Genomic DNA, 21,667 nt, shown 5'->3' with positions numbered 1-21,667 from the left:
CATGGGATTCATTTCTCTGGAATATTTTGTCTCCTCTCCTGGGCTTTTTCGGGGATGTGTGCCTACGGCATTGGTGTCCTGAAGACAGAGGTGGTATCTTGTGGCTTTTTTTCCCCCTCATTCCTGATGCAATTCAGTATAAAGAAGAGATTCGGGCAGGAGGTGTTCTGCCTGTTTTGTTTACTTCTTAAACCTCAGTCTCTTTTTCTGAGTGAGTGAAGGAATGAATGAGGATACCGTCCAAGCCAAGAGAAGACATTAGCTACTCTGCAGAGGGGAGATCTCTCCTGGGGATCTTACAGGTTTCAATTCGTTTTTTGTAGAGTTCACATAGTCAGATTCAACCCCACGAATGTTTTTGATCTGGTGCCTCATTCTGGGGACTCCTGAAATGACTGGGTCCAGGCCTTCGATCTGGAGCATCTGGCAGCCTCGTTGGGAACGCAGGTGCCTGGACCTCTCTGCAGGGGACACACATTGAGAAGGGCCCGGAGTCTTGAAGAGGCACTCCTGTGTGTCGGCATGGTCAGACTGTGGGGTTAGGTGGCCGTGGTAGATGGGAGATGAGTAGTTGCAGGCAGAGCCAACTGGTGTAGCATCTTAGAGCCATCTAAGGAATCTGGCCTTGACCCTGAAGGTGGTGGGGTGAAAAGTCTAGGTTTTCCTGAGATGTCTATGCCCCTTCCATTGTATAAATCTCCCACTGTCAGCCCAGCATAGTCTTGTGATGTGTAACTATGAAATCTAAGCTCCTTTACACAGAGAATTTCTGAGCAGCTATTTCCTGGTGCGGTCCAGGAAGTTATCTCTGACCTGAGTGCTGGCAGGGCAGCTTCCCTCTTGAAGTGGGGCCTCTGGCCACCTTCTGTCTCCAAGCCTCAGCTGCCCTACCGTAGGAGCAGACTGGAAGCCGCATCTCACCTTCAGAACTCTCGCCCTGGCTTATCCAGAGATGAACCAAGAACGTCAGCTTCTTCATCCTCCTTTCCCCTCCCTCCACCTTGTTTTGAATGCCAGAGCAGGAAGGGCTTTGCAGCTAATGAGCCAAACCTTTCATTCCACTGATGAGCAAACATAGGCTTGCCTGAAGCTGATGGGACCTGCCCAAGATTCTCCAGATAATTGTGGTGGGGCTGGGATTCCAGGTCAGAGGCCAGGGCGGGCCTGCACACAGTTGGGCTGAGTCTTGCCTGCCTTTGAGAGGCTGATGGCGCAGTTGACAGGGTGTGGCATCATTGGATACATGTGTGTTTGTGTTTCTGTGTAACAGAAGCGCCCCAGGTCACTCTGATAGCATCACAATGTTCACGTGCTGAATGAGACCTCACAGGTTATCTCAGCTGAGCTCCCACGCCATGGGAAATTGCCAGATGACTGCTTGATTCTGAATCATACATACCTGAGGCCTCCCATCTTGAAGGGATGCAGTGTGTGCACACAGCTTCCACTGGGTGATGTTCCTTTGACTCTCATGTCAATATCTTCATTGGCACTTGGGCTGGAATCACAGCTGGGATTATGGCTGTCACATGCATGTCCCAGCACATACGTGCATGCATGCATATGCACACACATGCTCACACACACACACGGAGCACCTCCCTGGTTGTCACTTGGGCTCCTCCAGGCTCACAGGGCCAGAGGGGCATTTCCTTGCCTCCATGCAGGGCTCAGCTTCCTCTGTGGGCAACTTCCTGGTCCCTTAGAATTTCCGGAAGTGAAAACCCCCACCTCCCTGAGCCCAGAGGCGAGCCTGGGTGGCTTGCTTTGCTTCCTTTGGTCTGGGAAGTCTGATCATTCCAGTCCAGCACAGGCAGTGGGTTTGACCGCGAGGAAGGGGAAGCGTAAGAGAAGGTGTCAGTCTCCTGGGGCACTCGTTTCTCCTCTGCAACTCCAAGCCCGGTTAGTGCTCCCTGTAGGTTTCAACAGACAAAAGCTAGCACCTAAAGGCTCCTGTGCCCAATGCGGGTGCGGCCCGAGCCGCCTGTTCAGCCTCGTCACACCTTGGGCTTCCCCCTCTGCTGAACGGTAAGGCCGTGAGCTCCAGGAGAAAAGGGCCTCCATCTGTCCCTGCTGGCATTTCCAGAACCAGCAGCACAGGTCAGCACAGAGCTGGCACTCAGGATGGATGTGGATGGGGAGGGTTGCTTCCCGGCAGTCTGTTGTTTCATGGGAGGTGGAGGGAGGTAAGGAACCAGGTAGAAGAAGGAAGGCATGGACATCAAAACTAAGGCAGTATGTGGGGAGGAGCAATCAGGGTGACTTCCAGGAGGAGGTGGTGCTGGACCTGAGCTTGCAAGAATTACAGCAGTCAATGGGGGAGAGAGAGGGGACAGGGCGGAGCAGCATTAAACTGGGATGAGCCTGGCCACTGAGACCCAGTGCAGTTGCAATGGCTGGAGGTTTGGATGAGCCCAGGTCGTGCAGGATCCTGTAGCCACATGAGCAGGTCTTGGTTCAGTCAGCAGAGCGGGGAGCCTGGGCTTGGGAGGGGAGAGTGGCAGAGCCTCTGTGCTTTAGGCTGAGCCCCTGCTGTGTGAAGGATGTGGTAGATATGTGGGAAGCTGCAGGGCAGGGAGGCTGGCTGTTGAGAGGCTATGCAGAGGCTCAGCCGAGAGACCAGGAGGGTCTGAAATAGGCAGGGGAAGTGGGAACGAGAGGAGGGGCGTGCTCAAGAGACAGCCAAGATACAGGATTGACAGGACTCAGCAGTCTTAAAAGGCAAAATGCCCAGGAGATGACAGCAGCACCTCATGTTTACTCAGCACAGGTTTCACCAGTACTCAGGACACCTCCTAATGGGTAGAGTCAGTCTCCCTGTCTGAAGGGCCGATCCTAGCACACAAGGGGGTAGAGTGCCTTGGCCATGACCAGATTATTTATTCATTTATCATTTCTTACCTTGTTCTAGTAAAGGCTTTGAGTGACTCCCATGAATACATGAAATGAAGCCACAGAACACCAAATTGTTTGTTTGTTTGTTTTTTTAAGGAGGAAGAAAAAGACAGGCTACCATTGTATACTAACTGTAATAACCCACACTCTTCCTAAGATGGGCCATACATTTAGCTCTGAACTTGCTAGTGGCAGATAAAAAGGGAAACTTGATCAGTGATATTAGATAAAAACCAGACAAAAGCTTAAAAAGCAATTCACTTGGGAGAAGTACAGCTACTATTAGTATTAAAACGGTGGATGTCTTCAGCAGATGACCCCGAGCAACCTAATGATCAATGTCCTCAACAATATCTGTAGAGTAAATACAACAATACATCTTATAATGTTTTTTTTTTCTTGATGTTGGCAAAAGCGTCACACCAAAATGCAACTCAGTAAAAGCTACTTCAGGGATGTGGTTGTTGGGGGCAATGAGACCCCAGCTGCCTTCTGGTCTGGCCTTATGGAAGGATACGTTTTAGAATAAGTGCAAGAGGTACTGGATATCCTTTAGGCCTCTGCCCATGAGCAGTGTGTATCTCAACTGAGTTTAGGGCAACCACTGAGTTATGATGAGTTCAAGGTTGTGCTTCAGTATGAGATCCCAGTGGCTACTCTCTGGTGCCCTGTTCAATGAAGTGAACATGCTTCAAGGCAATTTTGCTGCAGAGAGGTTAATATTAGCTGTGAAAGTTCAGTCACTGAAATGTCTGTGACCCTACCTGCCACGTAGCACATCTACCACCACACTCCATCCCACCCTAGCTCATGCCCTTCTTGGAGACAGGCAAGGAACCAGGTAGAAGAAGGAAGTCATGGAAATCAAAGCTAAGGGAGTATGTGGAGAGGAGCAATTAGTGAGACTTCCAAGAGGAGGTGATGCTGGAGCTGAGCTCAGATGAATGACAGTAGTCAAAGAGGGACAGTGTGGAGCAGTGTTAAACTCACAGCACTGCAGCTATGCCAGCCCCAACATTCCCTCAAAGTGTGACAACTGCTTCTGCCCCAGGGCCTTTGCACATGCTGTTTCCTTTGTTTGCAATGCTGGTCTTCCAATCCCTGGCCTGGCCAATTCTTTGTCCTCCTCTTTCAGGTTTTAAGTGCCTCTCTTCTGACTTCTGGTCACTTTTCTGATTCAACCACACTAGGCTGAAGTCTCCATTTTCTGCCTTCCCATCACACCTTGTTCTTTAACTTTTTAATCCTTAACATGACTGTCAAATGTGGTTATCTGTTTGAAAGCTGACTTAACATGTCACCTCAATGGCCCATCAGTTTTGTTCTTTGCACACCAAGGACCTCTCTGGGTGCCTAGCACACGGTATGTGCTCAGCGAATAGATCCTTCATGGGTGGGTGAGCCAAATTGACGGGTCCTGGTCATGAGCTCACAGAGACCTTCATCTGAAAGCTGCTCCTTGATTCCATTTGTGGGCAGAGAGGAATGGGACTTGAGGCCCCTCTGGTGGCACCATAAGGGTCTGTACAGGAAGACAATCCTCAGGCAGGGGGATGACCAGATGCCTGTGTTGGCTAAAATCAAACCTTAACTCAGCACCTGGTGGCACTTCAGCTTTGAGCAATAATCCTTGTTCCCTGCTATAGGGTTACTTTGTTTTCTCTTGAAGGATTTGATCTCTGGCCTCATCTCCCAGGCCCAGAGCTATTTCTAACAAGCCATGTTGATCTTGTCCTCTGGCCAAATGTCCATATCCCTAAAGTGAGGCTCCCTTCCGTGCAAAAGTCTGCTGCTGTCCTGGAGTTGAATAAGAACCTCTGGGACTTCCCACTTCTCCAAAAGCAGTGTGGGGTTCCTCCAGAAACTGCAGTTCTCTCTCTCCAGGTGCGTGGATGTGATGATAACCAGACTCATGCCGAGCACCATCAATAGCTTCTACAAGGCCGGCTGCAAGGTGAGAACAACGCAGACAGGGCACATCGCCCCTTGAGGGGGCCTTCAGGAGCAGCCCACATGCTGGGATTTTACCTACCAGGCCTACTTCCCCCCAGAATATTGATTTGAAGTCACCAAAGATTTTATTTTGCCACATGAACACATTTTTTTTAAAACATCATTTTATTTGTAAAAGGATGTTTTAACACCAAAAAAATAGAAAGACTTTAATCTTAGATGGAGGAAGAAGCAGCATAGCCTTTCTCACTGAAACAGCAGAAGAGCTTCCAGGACATTCTTGTTGGAGCTGTGAGGTCTGGACTCACCTGGATCTAATCAGTGTGTCAGGGTTGGTAATAAATGATAGAATCCAACCTCATTCTCAGAGGAGAAAACAGAGCCGAGGAGGGCAGCAACCTGCCCAGGGGAGCCAGCTGGGTCCGAACCCCAGGCCTCCTGACTCCAGCTCTCTCTGTATGGCCATCAGTGACCTGGGGGGATACCAGTCAGCAGGCCACAGTTCTCCTATCGTTGCGTCCTCCCCTTCGCCCCAGTGGTCATTCCAAGGTTACTTGTGGTGGCATCTGCATCCTGGTCAGCATTTCTCAGCAACGCTTGGGCTGCAGAAGGACCCCAGGCCCTGAAGCTATTTGAGATGTACTAGAACTCTCTCAAGGTCCCTGGCTCTGGGAAGCCTTTTCCACTTTCACTGCCCTTTAATTCTTGCTTTTTGGGGGTGTTCACATCATAGCCTCAGAGCTCCCGCGGGGAACACCCCTGGGGCCCTCCATGATCGGCCACTGACTTGAGCCAGTGGCAAGGCCTATGGTCAGGCTGCCTGCGTTTGCATCCGGCTCTGCCGCTTACAAGTTGTGTGACCACAGGCAAGAACAGGAACCTGGGAGTGTCAGTTTCCCCATCAGTGACATAGGGATAACAGGTTTTCAGTGAGGATTGATTTAAATCAACTGAGGGCAGCGCCTTGAGCATAGAAAACACTTAGAAAAGGTATACGCTGTAATTCATGTATTTTTTCTATTTTATTTTATTTTATTATTTTATTTTGCTTTATTTTTGAGACAGAGTCTCGCTCTGTTGCACAGGCTGGAGTGCAGTGGCGCAATCTGGGATCACTGCAATCTCCGCCTCCCAGGTTTACGCCATTCTCCGGCCTCAGCCTCCCGAGTAGCTGGGACTACAGGCGCCCGCCACAACACCCGGCTAATTTTTTGTATTTTTAGTAGAGACGGGGTTTCACCGTGTTAGCCAGGATAGTCTCGATCTCCTGACCTCGTGATCCGCTCGCCTCGGCCTCCCAAAGTGCTGGGATTACAGGCGTGAGCCACCGCGCCTGGCCTTTTCTTTTTTATTATACTTTAAGTTCTAGTGTACATATGCACAACGTGCAGGTTTGTTACACACGTATACATGTGCCATGTTGGTGCGCTGTACCCGTTAACTCGTGATTTGCATTAGGTATATCTCCTAATGCTATCCCTCTCCCCTCCCACCACCCCGCAACAGGCCCGGGTGTGTGATGTTCCCCTTCCTGTGTCCAAGTGATCTCATCGTTCAATTCCCACCTGTGAGTGAGAACATGCGGTGTTTGGTTTTCTGTTCTTGTGATAGTTTGCTGAGAATGATGGTTTCCAGCTATTTTGCAGAAAAGGTTTGAGCACGTCTGCAGAGACCCTCCTTCTGAGCACACGTGTAGGGTCATCGCAGGCCAGTAGAGGGCGCGAAGAGCTCAGGACTTCCTTCATCAACTGGTTTTTCTTGTCTTAGTACAAGGAAGAGCAGCTCACCACCGCCTGCGAGAAGTGGCTGGAAATGAACTTGGTTCCTCTAGTGGGGACGCAGATCCACCTCCGCAAAATCCCGCAGGACCTGCTCCACAAAGTGCTGAAGTCCCCCAGGTCAGAGCTGGCTCCCAGGGTGCGGCCCCTGATGGGGGAATGGGAGAAAGTAGAGGCCAGCCTGGAGAGGGAGATGCTCTGGGGGAGGCTGCACCCACTCTTAAGCTTCCTGCCCTCCGGGACAGCTGGGCCTTGGCTGGGGCTGGAACTCAGGGTGCTGTGTGTGGGGCTGGAGAAGGGGCTCCCTTCATGCTCCTTCTTGTGGGTAGGGACCCTCTCAGTACCTGCTATCTCAGGTATTTTCGCCTGGGTGCGAAAAATGAAAGACTTAATTACCTAAGTAATTTTTAGGAAAAAATCCTGACAACATTAATGCACATTCATTACAGAAAATAAAATCTCTCACCTTAAATCAGTTTACATCTCCAGCGCTGACTTCTCTGCTGAATAACTCTACACCCACGTATCTGACCACCTGCTTGATCTCTCTGACAATTAAGATTAAAACCCATCTCTCGGTGCCCCTGCCCTTTCCTGCACCCCAACCCTGCCTCCAGTGTTCCTCCACCATCTGACTAGCGGATCAAGCTAGAGCCTTGATAGTCCTGGATGCCACTGTGACCACACCCCAACCTCGAGGTCATTTCTCCTTCCAAATGAAGTCCAGCGCTATGGGCCTTTCTCCACCGGTAGCAGCCTCAGCCCAAGATCGGAGGTCCAGTGTGTCTTATTTTGGACCAAGGTGACCTCTAATGTCTTGCTTCTGGTCTGGACCCCCTTCTAATTGCGTCTCTAGCCAACAGCCTTTGCCTCTGGTGACTTGGCTTCTTCAACTCACACAGCTTAAGTGCAGCCACGTGTCCCCCTCCTGAAACTTCCCTGCTGAACACCTCCCTATACCAGGCCTTCGTTCATGCCCATCCTCCTGCCTGAAATGCCTGTCCCCTGCCAGGCTCCTTCTCCCTTACAGAAATTCATGGAGATGTTTCCCAATGCCGGGCTTTTTAGGTTATTTCCAATATTTTGCCAATATAAATAGCACACGGGTGAACACCCTTCAACATTTATCTTTATCTCACATTCTTTTCCCACATTAAATTCCTAGAAGTGAAGTTACTAAGTCAAAAGAACTTTCTATTTTGTATTAGTCTCTTAAACATTTTTATTTGAAAATAATTTCAAACTTAAAACTTGCAAGAATAATGCATAGAATATATACAATATATAATGCATAGAATATATGCTATAATGCATAGAATATATATTCTAGTCTATGCATAGAATATATACACAATAATGCATAGAATATGTAGTTACACTTGGTACTGCCAATCACCATAGAGTTCAAGTTCTGCCTTGCTTGCTATATCATCTGCATCTCTATGTGTATCTACATATACACTTGTTTTTTCTGAACTATTAATATTTGGGGGTAAGTTGCGTTTGTTAAGTTCCTTTACTCCACATGCTTCAGTGTTTATTTCCTAAGAAAAATAATTTTTGAAAAATGTAATTATAGTGCAGTTATCAACTTCAAGAAATTTACATCGATGTAATACTTTAATGTCATTTGCCCAATATTGCCTTTTATAGCATTTTTTCTTTCTTCAATGCTGTTTAGGACCACTTAGTTGTCATATCTCTTTAGGACTCTATTTAAAAGGATCTTGGTACCCATTTCCAAGTTACCAAAATTTTATTACCTTTGAGTAAATTTCAAAAGTGAAAACTAAATTCTGCTTAAAATCCTAGTAGAATATTAGAAAATGAGTGTTTACTCATGCTTATGTATGGAAAGCGTTCTGATTTCAGAAATTAGATTTGGAAAGATTTATTCTACTGTTGATCTGAATTGGCTACGTAGTGTGCAATGCCCTCACATTTACGGAGATGTGAGGCAGGTAGACCAGAGTTCTGGGACAGAGGGAAGGAGACCATATTCTCTAGGAAGCCTCCAGGAGTCCCACTCTCATGCCAGCCCAGGGCACTGGCTCACTCCTAAAGTCATTTCGTGGTGTTCTCTGCTTTTCCCTGCTTAGGTGCTCCCCTACTCCCCAGCAGAGCAAAGGTTGCGCAATTGTTGAAGAAAAGATAAACATGGCATCCCCTAGACTTTTCATAACATTGTCCCTCCCTTGGAAAGGCTGAGCTGTCACACCCTGGCAGCATTAACCAAGAAAGGAGAAAAAAATGTCTGACCACAACCAGAAGGTTAGTGGTGGGATAAGCCTGACAAACGTACGCGGGGCAGGAAAAGAGGTCAAGAGCATTACGTGTCAAGTGTCTAGACTCACCAGCTTGGCAGACATGACTGATGTGGAAAATGGGTCCTACTCCTCCGGCCCCTCCCCAGGAGCTGTCTGCACAGACAGTCCAGGGCTATCACTGAATGGGAGAAGAGACCTGTGTGGCTTCGGGCTTGTCATCAGCCACGTGCCCAGGCTGACCACTTCCCAGCCTCTGCTCACATCTTCTGAGGCTGATCTCCAGTGGCTGCCTGTGTTAAAGCTTGAGAGAGGTGGGAGACAGGGTTCAGGAAGAGGGGTCTTGTTAGAAGTTTCACCAGCTAGGGCTTCTCATGTTAGGGTGCTTGTGAGTGGCCGGTGGATTTGGCACCGTGGCCCACAGCTATTTCAGAATGTATCTTTCTTGAGCAAACATTTTGGTGTGTGTTGGGTGCTAAGTGCACTGTCCCTTTCTATCCCCACCACCCCATGTGGTGGGCACAGTTATCATCCCTGATATAAGAGGGCTAATGATGGGCAGGGCAGGGCCTCCACTGGCTCCAAAGTCCACGTCTTGCCCTGTGTGCTGCACCCCCCGTCGGTGGTCATGGAGGCCAAAGCTACCAGCAACTAAAAAGACATAGTGAGAACCGAGTGGTCCCAAGGAGTCACGTGGCCCCAGAGTGGGATGTGTGGCAATGCAGACTCCAAGGTTAGGGGTGGAGTGGCCCTTGGCCTGACTTATCTGGCCCTCCAGCTGTGGGTCCAGTCCCCTCTTTGTGGTCACAGGTGTTTGGAACGATCCATTTCCTAGCAGATGCTGCAGCTTCTGGGCCATTCGGCTATCTCCATCTGAAGTCCCTCGAGCTCAACTTCCTTCAGGTTTTGCTTTTCATTTTGTAAACCACCTGGGGTAAAATATGCAACAGTTTTCCTGACCTCCTGAGCCTCTGGTTTTAATTTATTTCCCTGGCATTTGGTTTTCAGTTAATTTTTTAGAGGTCGCTACTGGGTTACCCTGTTTCTATTAACTCTAAGAAACTTTCCTTCCAAGTTCTGTTTTTCTGGAAGCCAAGCTCCTCACGGACTTAGGAGGATGGAGATCTCAGAGCACTGTCTAGCTCCCACCTCGACAAAAGACTACCTTGCAACCAGGGGCACTGCATCCCTGTGTTTCCAATTCTCCCTGACTTCCCGCCTATAACCCGAGAAGTCTTGAGGTCTCGGGAGTTCCCTAAGAAGAGCTACGCATGTCCTCCTTGTTGCATCTGTCCCATGGCTTGCCTCTAGCATGGGACAAGTTTCCCAAGGGTGTCTGGGACACCCCGGGCACCCATCTCAAATATAATAGTTCTTGAATCCAATGCTTCTTTAGTTAATACTAACAATACCCACCAATTATTAAGCACTGTTGTATGCAAAATACTCAAGTGGGTTATCCAGACTGATTCCTACAGCAGCCTAATGAGGTGGATACTGTTATTGGCGTTTCCTGCCTGTGGAATAGAGATGATAGGAAATGACGGGATCAGCTGAAGGTCTCCTCAGGCAACATGAGAGTTGGGATTTGAACCCACGTCTGGTGGCCTAAAGCCTGTGGTCATTACCAGCCCACTGATGTGATCTGCATGAGGCCTTCTTTTTCCTTATTGATGGTCAAGAACGATAAGAATATTGATGTTATTTTTACTGTTAAAAAAGTATAAAGGTAGAATGATAATACAAAACGCAGTTGTACTCATCTCCCCAAATGAACGAATATTAATATTTTGCCTGAAATTGAGAAATCAAACATTTCCAATGAAGCAGAAGTCACCTATGTTCCCCTCCCAGTCCTATTCCTTTCCTCACTTTCTGCCTCCTTCCCCTCCTAAAGACAAACCACTGTTAGGAACTCGTGCAGATTTAATCTATGTGATTTTACTCTTACCACATAAATAATATTGCTTTAAAAGATTTAAACTTGAAATACACATTCTCATCGTGATTGTAACGTTCTGCAACTTATTCACGGACATTGTGTGCTGTGTTCTCTCCATGTTGATATTTACATATCTAATTAGCATTTAAAATTTTAATTGTACAGGGTTCTGTTGAATGAATGCACAACGATCTCTTTTCACTCCCTTCCTAATGGCCTTTTGTTTTGTTTTGTTTGTTTGTTTGCTGTGACAAACGATGCAGCAGTGGGCATCCTTGTTCATATCTTACTCGCGTGGTCATGATTTTCTCTATGGTCTACATGCAAAAGAGGGCTTTTATTGTTGATATATAATTTTCTCAGTAAAAAATAGAGGACAGTGTCTTATCAAAAGCATTTTTTCCCCTAAAGAACAAATACTATTTACATTCCAATGGCTGCATTAAACACACATGGTACAGCCCATAGAGGAAGTTTCAAGTCCCTGTGGGTTCTGTCTTGATTGAGGCCATCAGAGCTCTCAGGTAAATGAAAAGGTGTATGAATGTCTTTAGTGTGGTTATCTGTTGCAGAAACAAATACTTTCAGGTCTGATATTGACCTAAAGACAGAGGAATTGACTTTAATAATTATCCTTCATAAATAATAGAACCAGGATTCTGATTCGGGGAGCTCCCAAGGACTCCCCAGTGTCGCTGCTAGCCCCTCTTTAGTAAGACCTCAAAGGACCTTCTGGGCTTGAGGACCTCAGGTGTGGAGTCTACACTGGAAGTCACACCACTTTGCCAGCCCGGCTGACAAAGTTCTTCACGGGGACATCATATCAAGTGGCTCTGAAGAGAGTCTCCCTTTCTGGCCTCATGATGATTTGCCCACATGGTGACAAACTTGGTCCTGTCTGGCCAGAGTCAAAGTCCATGCATTTGTAGGTGGCCTGAAAACCAAAGGAGAGGAAAGAGACAGTTTTACTCTGTTCAGAAATAGCATGAGAGGTGGGTGACATTTTCATTGTCCTTTAGAGTCACAATTTGTCTTTCATGCCACCCACCATAACCACATACAGTGGTTGAGTGTGGAAGTGGTGATGTATTTTAAGGCCAGGATGCTACGTCCATGGTCAGAGACTGAAAATGTCAACGGGTTTAGGAAATGTTGAAATGGCTCCATAGATAACCATCAGAGGCTGCTAGAGAAGGGAGCTGGGAAACAGCCGTACGTACAGAGCTGACATTATGGGGTAGCAGCTATTCTTTGGCAATGCTTGTTTATGGAAGAGAGGCCTCATGCTGCAGCAGGTACTGCACGGGCTCTGCAGCTAGGAACTGACTCTGCCACGTATCCATAAGAGCTTCCATCCGCTGAGCATGTCTTGATGTGCCAGGCACTGTACTTAGCACTTCGTATGTGTGCAGTCAGTAGAATGATGGCCCCACAGATGTCCACATCCCACTCGCTGACCTGTGAATATGTTAGGTTGCATGGCAAAGGAAACTAAGGCTGCAGATGAGAACTAAGGTCACTAATCAGCTAATTCTTTTCTTTCTTTCCAACTTTTATTCTAGGTTCAGGGGTACATGTGCAGGTTGTTACATGAGTAAATTGCATATCACAGGGATTTGGTGTACAGATAATTTTGTCACCCAGGTGATCAGTATAATATCCTTGATATAGTTTGGATGTGTATCCCCACCAAATCTCATGTTGAATTGTAATCCCCAGTGTTGGAGATGGGGCCTGGCAAGAGGTGATTGGATCCTGGGGGTGGATTTCTCACTAACGGCTTAGCACTATCCTCTTGGTGCTGTTCTCCTGATAGTGAGTTCTCTTGAGATCTGGTCATTTAAAAGTGTGTGACTTCTCCTGCTCTTGCTCTGGCTGTGTGAAACCCTCCTCCTCCTTTATCTTCTGCCAAGATTGTAAGTTTCCTGAGGCCTCTCCAGAAGCCAAGCAGATGCCAGCATCATGCTTCCTGTACAGCCCATGGAACTGTGAGACAAGTAAACCTCTTTTCTTTACAATTACCCAGTCTCAGATATTTCTCTGTAGCAATTCAAGAACAGAACAATACAACCCTATACATAGTTCTTCAATCCTCGCCCTCTTCCTACCCCCCACCGTCAGGTAGGCCCTGTGTCTATTGTTCCCTTAATGGTGTCCATGTGTACTCGATGTTTAAGCTCCCACTGATAAGTGAGAACATGCAGTATTTAGTTTTCTATTCCTGTGTCAATTTGCTTAGGATAATGGCCTCCAGCTCTACCCGTGTTGCTGCAAAGGACATGCCTTTGTTCTTTTTTATGGCTGTATAGTATTTTATGGTGTATATGTACCACAGTTTCTTTATCCAGTCCACCATTGATGGGCACATAGGTTGATTCCATGTCTTTGCTATTGTTAATAGTGTCAGCTGGCTTTAAAATGAGGGGCTTATTCTGGATGACCTGGGTGGGCCCATCGTGATCACAAGGACCATGTAAATGTGAAGAGGGAAACCAAAGAGTCAGAACCATAGAGAGATTTGAAGATGCTGAACTGCTGACTTGAAGACTGAGAAAGGGGCCATAAGCAAAGGAATGTGGGTGGCTTCTAGGTGCTGGAAAAGGCAAGGAAACAGTTCTCCCTTGAGCCTCTAGAAGAAATACAGCTCTGCTGATAACTTGATATTACCTTGTTTGGTACTTCTGACCTCCAGAATGAGGAGAAAATAAATCGTTTTGTTTTGAACCACTTGGTTTGTGACAATTTGTAATAGGAGTGATAGGAAACTCATACACTCACCTCATCCGCTCTGCACCACTTTCCTCTGAGAAGCTGCTGTGATCACACTTTCACAGATGAGGACATTGCAGCTGCAGGGCAATTAAGCAACTCACAGGAGGTTCCACAGCCAGTTTGGTGAGAAACTGAGATTCTAACCTGCCCTGTACCCAGGTCTGAGCCCAGAATTGTGTGACCTTGGATAAGTTACTCAGGTTTCAGCCCTCAATCATGGCCAGAACTCAAGTGAAGTGAGTGAGGCACCTTGGTGCAAAATTTAAGGGAACACCAAAAAAACTTAGTCAAGAAGATGCAGCATATTTTACTGTAATATATTAGAATTAAAAGTGACAGACTGGATTAAGAAAATGTGGCACATATACACCATGGAATACTATGCAGCCATAAAAAACGATGAGTTCGTGTCCTTTGTAGGGACATGGATGCAGCTGAAAACCATCATTCTCAGCAAACTATCGCAAGAACAGAAAACCAAATATGGCATGTTCTCACTCATAGGTGGGACTTGAACAATGAGATCACTTGGACACAGGAAGGGGAACATCACACACCGGGTCCTATTGTGGGGAGGGGGGAGGGGGAGGGATAGCATTAGGAGATATACCTAATGTAAATGACGAGTTAATGGGTGCAGCACACCAACATGGCACATGGATACATATGTAACAAACCTGCACGTTGTGCACATGTACCCTAGAACTTTAATAAAAAAAAAAAGAAAAAAATAGTGGTAAAGACCACTATTTACAAAAATAAATGAAAATAAATTATAAAAAAATTGATGCAAAAAATGCCATGATGAACAAAATACTAAAATTTTAAATAAACATAGGGTTAATCTCAATTTCTACATCTATAAAAGTAAGGACTAACTTTGCAGGATGGTTGTGTGGGATTAAATGAAAGAATCTACAGAAAACATCTTGGGAACACCTGACACATAGTAAGAGCTCATTAAATAATGATCATCATATTGCAGGGGCACAGAGGGTGGGTGAAAACACAGGCCCACGTGTCAGGCTGCTGAGAGTCAAATCCTAGCTCCGCCATTTCCCAGTTGAGTGGCCTTGAGTAAGCTGTTTACCTGCTCGGTGTCTGAGGCTACCTTCCGACTCAAAGGTGGTGTCACCTCATTCCCAAACTCATTCTAACCAGTTTCTTACAAGCAGCATGATTTTGTGCTATTTCTAAAATGTCTTCTCAATCTTTTTATTTTGGCCAGGTTGTTTACCTTTAGTGAATTCCGTCTTCTGAAAACAATGCTTTTGTGGGTCTTCTTGCAACTAAACTACAAGATTCAGGCAATTCCAACTCATGAAACCGTGATGACATTTTTTAAGAGGTAATATAACTTAGTGTTGATTGATGAAATACACAAATACTGAAATGTACAAACACTGCTCGTAATATCACGGGGGAAAACCATCAGTGATAAAATTTTTTATAGCATCATTCAGAGGGCAGTTTAAAAAAAAAAATAGGGTCTAAGATTATAGGATGCTTTCAAACCACAAAATTACCTGGAAAAGTAAACAACATGTAGGTGTTGTACTGTGAGATAATCAGATGCTTCTGGGAACTTGTTGTGTCCAGTAATAGGCATGATCCAAAAGGTACTCCTCGGTTCAGGAAAATGACCACACTAACCTGACCTTTAAAACTTCGTTTGAAAAAAAATCAGCTTTCTTAGGTTGAATAAAACGCATTTTTTTTTTTTTTTTTCCTGTGGACGTAACTGGTGGCATTACCTTGTTAGGTTTATGTTTCTGGTCCCCACATCCTCAGGAATGAGGGCTTCCAAGCGTGACGAGGTGAGTTTAAGGAAGTAAAGATGCTTCATTTCTTTTGCATGTGTGAGTTTAGCAGATAAACACGCATTCACATATTGACCTTTAAGCCAAGTTTCATTTGCATTGTTTTGAAGCATTTAATTCATTTCTGGAACATCTGTGTACTGCGTTAACTAAAGAGCCCATTTTTTCCTCTGTCTTGTTATTTGAGGAAAGCAGTATTCAGTGTCGGAATTACATGTACTTTGTTTAGTTTCCATATAATTTGCTTTGAAGCCAAATGTTTTACCCGCCCTCCCCCACTCCTTTAATAGCCTATGAGACACTTTTTCCAATGAGTCATGCACCACCAGGAGGAATTGCTGTTTGGCTCCAGGTCAGCTCTCCTACTGGAAACGTCTTAGCACTGGGAGATAGGAAAAGAGCTAGAATGTGGTGATTCATTAGAGCTGTGTTTTTAATGTGGGAGAAGCAAGTGAGGAGAAGGGAGTCAAGGTGTGGGCCCCCTGCCAAAGTTGCTGTTTCCGAGGCCTTCGCTTGCACTCCTGAGCCAGAGACGCCACAGCTCTTCCCCGGGGTGGCAGGCACACGGGTGTTTCTCACCACTAGGGCTTTTCCATTTTCCTTTCGAATCGACATTGATTTGTCCCAGAGCTCGCATCACCATGCATTTCCCCAAGCCCCCTGATCCTGTACAATTTTCTTTGTTGGAAACCATTTGCTTCTTTCCAAGTCATGTCATTGCCCCGACCTAAGCACTGATGACAAATCTTTCAACAGGGGCCGAGTCCTCTCAATATAGAGTGGGGGGTGGCTCCAGACAGCCAGAGCCTGCTGTGTCCCTTCCCCAACCTCCCTCCTTCCCTGCTTGGCTCTCCCCTCTCTCCAGTAAGCTTTGGGTCAGACTGGGAGAAAAGATGGGAAAGCGTGGGGCTTGGATGCTCTCCCCTGCACACTGTCCAGGCCCACTCTGTCAGCACAGAGGACCCTGTGGCCCACTTTTAGCACTGCAGATGGTTCTCCTCCTGCCCAGCTCATCTCCTGCCCCAGAGTGGTAGCACCTCGCAGTTGTGTCCTTGTCATTGGCCTCCATCTCCTAAATGCATCTCCTGAGCCCTGGGCTCCTTCACCTGGGGGTCTGCTCTGACTGCTCCTGCTTCCCCCAGTCCCTGCCTGCTCTGCCTCGTCTCTGTCTATCCGTGACAGGGGCCTCCCACCAGAGCTGCTCTTCCTAGCCCCTGATGAACCCCTTAGTTCATGTGTATGTCCTGCCCCTCCCAGGGACACCATAAGCAGCTTCAACAAAGGGCTTATGATCCTTTCTCTTGTCCCATCTTGCCTGGCACCTTGCTGGACCATGAGTCTCCATCAGACATTTTTTTCTTCTTCTTTTTTTTTTTTTTGAGACAGGATCTTGCTCTGTCATCCAGGTTGGAGTGCGGTGGGGTGATCATAGCTCACTGCAGCCTCAAACTCCTAGGTTCAAGCGATCCTCTTGCCTCAGCCTCCTGAGTAGCTGGGACTACAAGAGCATGTCACCATAACTGACTAATTTTTAAAATTATTATTTGTAGAAACAGCGTCACTCTGTTGTGCAGGCTGGTCTCAAAGTCCTGGTCTCAAGTGGTCCTCCCACCTTGGCCTCCCAAAGCACTGGGATTACAGGCATGAGCCACTGTGCTGGGTACATTTGTTGTTGTTTTTTTCTTTTTGGAGGCAGGGTCTTACCCTGTCACCGAGGCTGGAGTACAATGGCACAATCTCAGCTTGCTGCAACCTCTGCCTCCCGGGTCCAAGCAAGTCTAGTGCCTCAGCCTCCCGAGTAGCTGGGACTACAGGCATGTACCACCGCGCCCAGCTAATTTTTATATTTTTAGTAGGGGTGGAGTTTCACCATGTTGGCCAGGCTGGTCTTGAACTCCTGGCTTCAAGTGATCCTCCCACCTCAGCCTCCCAAAGCATTGGGACTGTAGGCATGAGCCACCATGCTGGGTCCATTTTTTTGTAGCTCCGTTCTTCTCAGAGAAGTGGGTCTTAAATGCTGATGGAAAATTCGGAGAACGCCATGTGTGTGGCAACTTCAAACCATAGAGATAGGAGACACATTTCTGTTTCTATTGATGGGTGGTGCCCGTTGAGTGCACTAGCCCAAGAAGGATTCTCAGTTTTTCTCTAGGCTCTGAGAAGAAGAATGTCGCAGTAGATTAGTGGTGTCTATCCTGGATGCAGGAGCCAGGCTTGGTGGCGCCCTGGCTCCATGTTTGCCATCCCCTGCCGACGATCCCCAGGGCTGACCAGCGACAGTGCGGGGGGCCTTGTAGCTGCTGGCCTAGCAGGGCTGGTGACTGGAGGGCTCAGGCTGCCCTGAGGCACCTCTGCTCCCTGCGGAGGTGGAGGGAGACTGCAGGGAGTCACAGATAGCCTGGGTCAGCATTGCCTCACCAGGTGAGTTGAGCTACAAACTTTGAAGGGGCAAAGGGAGCAGCTAATCAAGGAAGCTCCAGTAGTTGCTGACAGGGATGTGCCAGGAGCATTTCAAAGTGAGACAGAGGAGCAGACCCCGGGGAAGACAGTAAACAGGCAGAGGAGCAGACCCCGGGGAAGACAGTAAACAGACTCGGAAATGAGAAGAGAGAGAAGAGAGGGAGCTATTTGGCCCAATTTTAAAAATTGCAAATATTGATAAAATCATTTAAATGACAGAGCAATCTACTTCATGGGGAGGAGGACATGTGGAGGCCGTCACATTATGGGAACTCACAACATGGATCTGCACTTTCCTAACGTGTCAGTAGTGGGACAAGCTGAACAAATATTAGCTCACCCGGCCCTTGACCCTACCAGGAAAGAAGCTGAGCAGCAACTGCGGGCATGGCCTTGGCTGGCCCAGAATCCGGAAAGGAGGGTCGAGAGCCATTAACTGAGTAAAATGAGTCAGACGCCCTTTCCTCATCTGTCTCAGCAGTGTCCGGAAGACAGGCTAGGAGGGAACGTAGTTGAATAATTGACTTCTCCAGCAACAACTATACCCAAAATTAAAGACATACGTCCAAGCCATTTCTACTCTCCCATTTTCTTTTGTTCATTAATTTTTTTTTCATTCTTTCATTCATTCAACAAATATTTTTTGAACATGTGCTATGTGCCTCAGACATTGACATAATATTGAAGGGGCAGTTTCTTTGCCTAGCCAGATGTTTAGAAACGACTTCGTTTATTTTTGTTGCTATCCAAGAATATCAGTGTAAGAAGGAAATATAAACACACACGCACGGTCATGTGTGTGGCTTGCAAACGCACACCTATATGCACATAAACGCATCACAGTTACACACACCTAAAGCATACACACACACACACACACACACACACATCCCTCTACATTCTACAGCCTGTTTTCCTGGCAATAGCTAGTTTAGAAAAACAAATAGGCTGTCCAGAATTAAATTTAACATCTCCTTGTAGGAAAAATAAAAAATATAAGCAAAACTGTTGCCTTCATCCATGAAGGAAAAGTCATCATTTCATTCCACTTGGTAGTCTGAGAAGTTCAGGAAAGCTGTAAAAACTTGTAATCGGAGAAAGGGCAGAAACAAGCACATTTTCAACTTTTTAAAAGAACATTTTAAAATCAAGGCATAAAATGCAGAAAAGTGCGTGAACCTTAAATAAAGAGCTCAGTGAATTTCTACAAAGTGAACACACCTGTGTAACCAGCACCCAGACCAGAACGGGGGACATGGCCAGTCTCTAAAGCCCTTATCTCAGTCCCTACCTCTTCCACCAAAAGTAAACAGTATCCTGACCTCTTTTACTGCCGATACATTTTCCCTTTTCTTGAACTTTGTATAAATAGAATTATGCAGCATACACTTTTAAATGTCTGTCTTCTTTCACACAATAGTGTATCTGTAAAATCCATCCACGTGGCTGCATGTAGCAATAACTTGTTTATTCTCATAGGATATTTCATTATATGATTATACCACAATTTATTCAGATGTTGATGGACATGTTCAGCCACTAGGAATAGTATTGCTATATACAACCACGTACATGTCTTGTGGTACACATAATTATGTGCTTCTATTGGGTAAAAACCTAGGAATAGAATTACTACGTCATAGGGTATGAATAGGTTCAACTTTAGTAAATGCTGCCAAACAGTTTGCAAAGTGGCTGTGCTAATTTATTCCCTAACCAGCAGTGCATGAGAATTCTGATTTTTCCATATCCTTGCCAATACTAGGTATATTTGGTCTTTCACTTTTCTTTTTCTTGTCTTTTCTTTCTTTCTTTCTTTCTTTTTTTTTTTTTTTGAGGCAGTCTCGCTCTGTCTCCCAGGCTGGAGTGCAGTGGCATAGTCTCAGCTCACTGCAACCTTCACCTCCCAGGTTCAAGCAATTCTCCTGCCTCAGCCTCCCGAGTAGCTGGGACTATAGGCATGCGCCACCACACCCAGCTAATTTTTGTATTTTTAGTAGAGACAGGGTTTCACTATGTTGGCCAGGCTGGTCTTGAACTCCCAACCTTAGGTGATCCACCCGCCTCAGCCTCCCAAAGTGCTGGGATTACAGGCGTGAGCCACCGCTTCCGGCTGGTCTTTCACTTTTCTAATGGATGGATAGTGGAACTAACTGGCCTATTCCCTTTTAATTTATGTTCCCCTGCTAATGAGGCTGAGCATTTCTTTATATATTTGTTAGCCATTGGGTATCTTCTTTAGTGAGGTGCCTGTCCAAGTCCTTACCCCATCTTTTCTATTAGGTGGTCATGTTCTTTTCTATGTTCTGCTACATTGTGGTCCATGTCCTTGTTGGATATATGAATTCCAAATACCTTCTCTCTGTGGCTGGCTTTCTCACTTTCATAATGGCCTTTTGTTGTTGTTGAGACAGAGTCTCACTCTGTTGCCCAGGCTGGAGTGCAGTGATGTGATCTCGGCTCACTGCAAACTCTGCCTCTTGGGTTCAAATGATTCTCCTGCCTCAGCCTCCCGAGTAACTGGGATTACAGGCATGTGCTATCACACCTGGCTAATCTTTTGTATTTTTAGTAGAGACGGGGTTTCACCATGTTGGCCAGGCTGGTCTCAAACTCCTGATCTCAGGTGATCTGCCTGACTTGGCCTCCCAAAGTGCTGGGATTACAGGCATGAGCCACTGTGCCTGGCCTCATAATGCTCTTTTGATGAACAAAATTTTAAATTTTAAGGCAGTCCAATTTATCAAGCCTTTCTTTTATAGTTAGTACTATTTTTTTTTTCTTTTGAGATGGAGTCTCACTCTGTCACCCAAGCTGGAGTATAATGGTACAATCTCAGTTCACTGCCACCTCTGCCTCCCGGGTTCAAATGATTCTGTTCCCTCAGCCTCCTGAGTAGCTGGGATTACAGGCACATGCCACCACACCTGGCTAGTTTTTGTATTTTTAGTAGAGATGGGGTTTCACGATGTTGGTCAGGCTGGTCTGGGACTCCTGACCTTGTCATCCGCCTGCCTCGGCCTCCCAAAGTACTGGGATTACAGGCTTGAGCCACCATGCCTGGCCTATAGTTAGTGCTATTTAAGTATCTTTGCCTATTCCAGTGCCATGTGGATATTCTCCTATTTTCTTCTAGAAGCTCCATTGTTTTACCTTGCATTTAGATCTAGAGTCCATCCAGAAGTATTTTTTTGAGTATAGTGTGAGGGACGGGCCATGGTCACGGTCCTTCTTTTTATAAGGATGCACAATTGATCCAGCACCGTTTACTGGAAAGGCCATGCTTTGCTCACTGCTCTGCAGTGTCACCTTTGTCACAACATATTTTACATGCTATAAGTGTTAGTGTCATGCAACTATATGTATGACATATGCATCATTTTTAGTATCTCTATTCTGTGCCATTCGTCTTGTCTATCCTTGAAGCAATACCACACTTTCTTAATTACTGTTTCGTTATAAATCTTGAGATGGAATAAGACATCCACCAATTTTGTTCTTCTCCAAGATTACCTTGGTCATTCTTGGTCCTTCGGATTTTCACATATTTACATTAGAATCAGATTGTCAAATTCCACCAAAAAAGACAAGAGAAAAAAATGCTGAGATTTTGACTGGGAAGATGTTGAATATGTAGATCAATTTGGGGAAAATTGACCTCTTTAGAATACTGGGATTTGTAATCCATGAAAATGGTATACATCTCCATTTGTTTGTCTTTTAAAATTTCTTGACCAGGCTCAGTGGCTCACACCAGTAATTCCAGCACTTTGGGGAGGCCTG

The 21,667-nt window shown here is 46.2% G+C and overlaps 1 protein-coding gene across 2 annotated transcripts in view; it reads left to right on the top strand.

Annotated features, from left to right (window-relative positions):
- Positions 1-21,667, top strand: part of BTBD16 (BTB (POZ) domain containing 16) — a 66,590-nt gene that overhangs the window by 20,892 nt on the left and 24,031 nt on the right. For both annotated transcript variants that reach the window (XM_011930238.1, XM_011930237.1), the window contains exons 8-10: positions 4,780-4,849; positions 6,616-6,746; positions 14,833-14,952. In XM_011930238.1, coding sequence (XP_011785628.1) covers positions 4,780-4,849; positions 6,616-6,746; positions 14,833-14,952 — 321 coding nt within the window. The remainder of the gene's footprint in view (positions 1-4,779; positions 4,850-6,615; positions 6,747-14,832; positions 14,953-21,667) is intronic.

Source organism: Colobus angolensis, unplaced genomic scaffold (assembly GCF_000951035.1).
Source record: "Colobus angolensis palliatus isolate OR3802 unplaced genomic scaffold, Cang.pa_1.0 Scaffold85, whole genome shotgun sequence".
Classification (NCBI taxonomy): domain Eukaryota; kingdom Metazoa; phylum Chordata; class Mammalia; order Primates; family Cercopithecidae; genus Colobus; species Colobus angolensis.
This window is presented reverse-complemented; position numbering and strand designations above follow the sequence as displayed.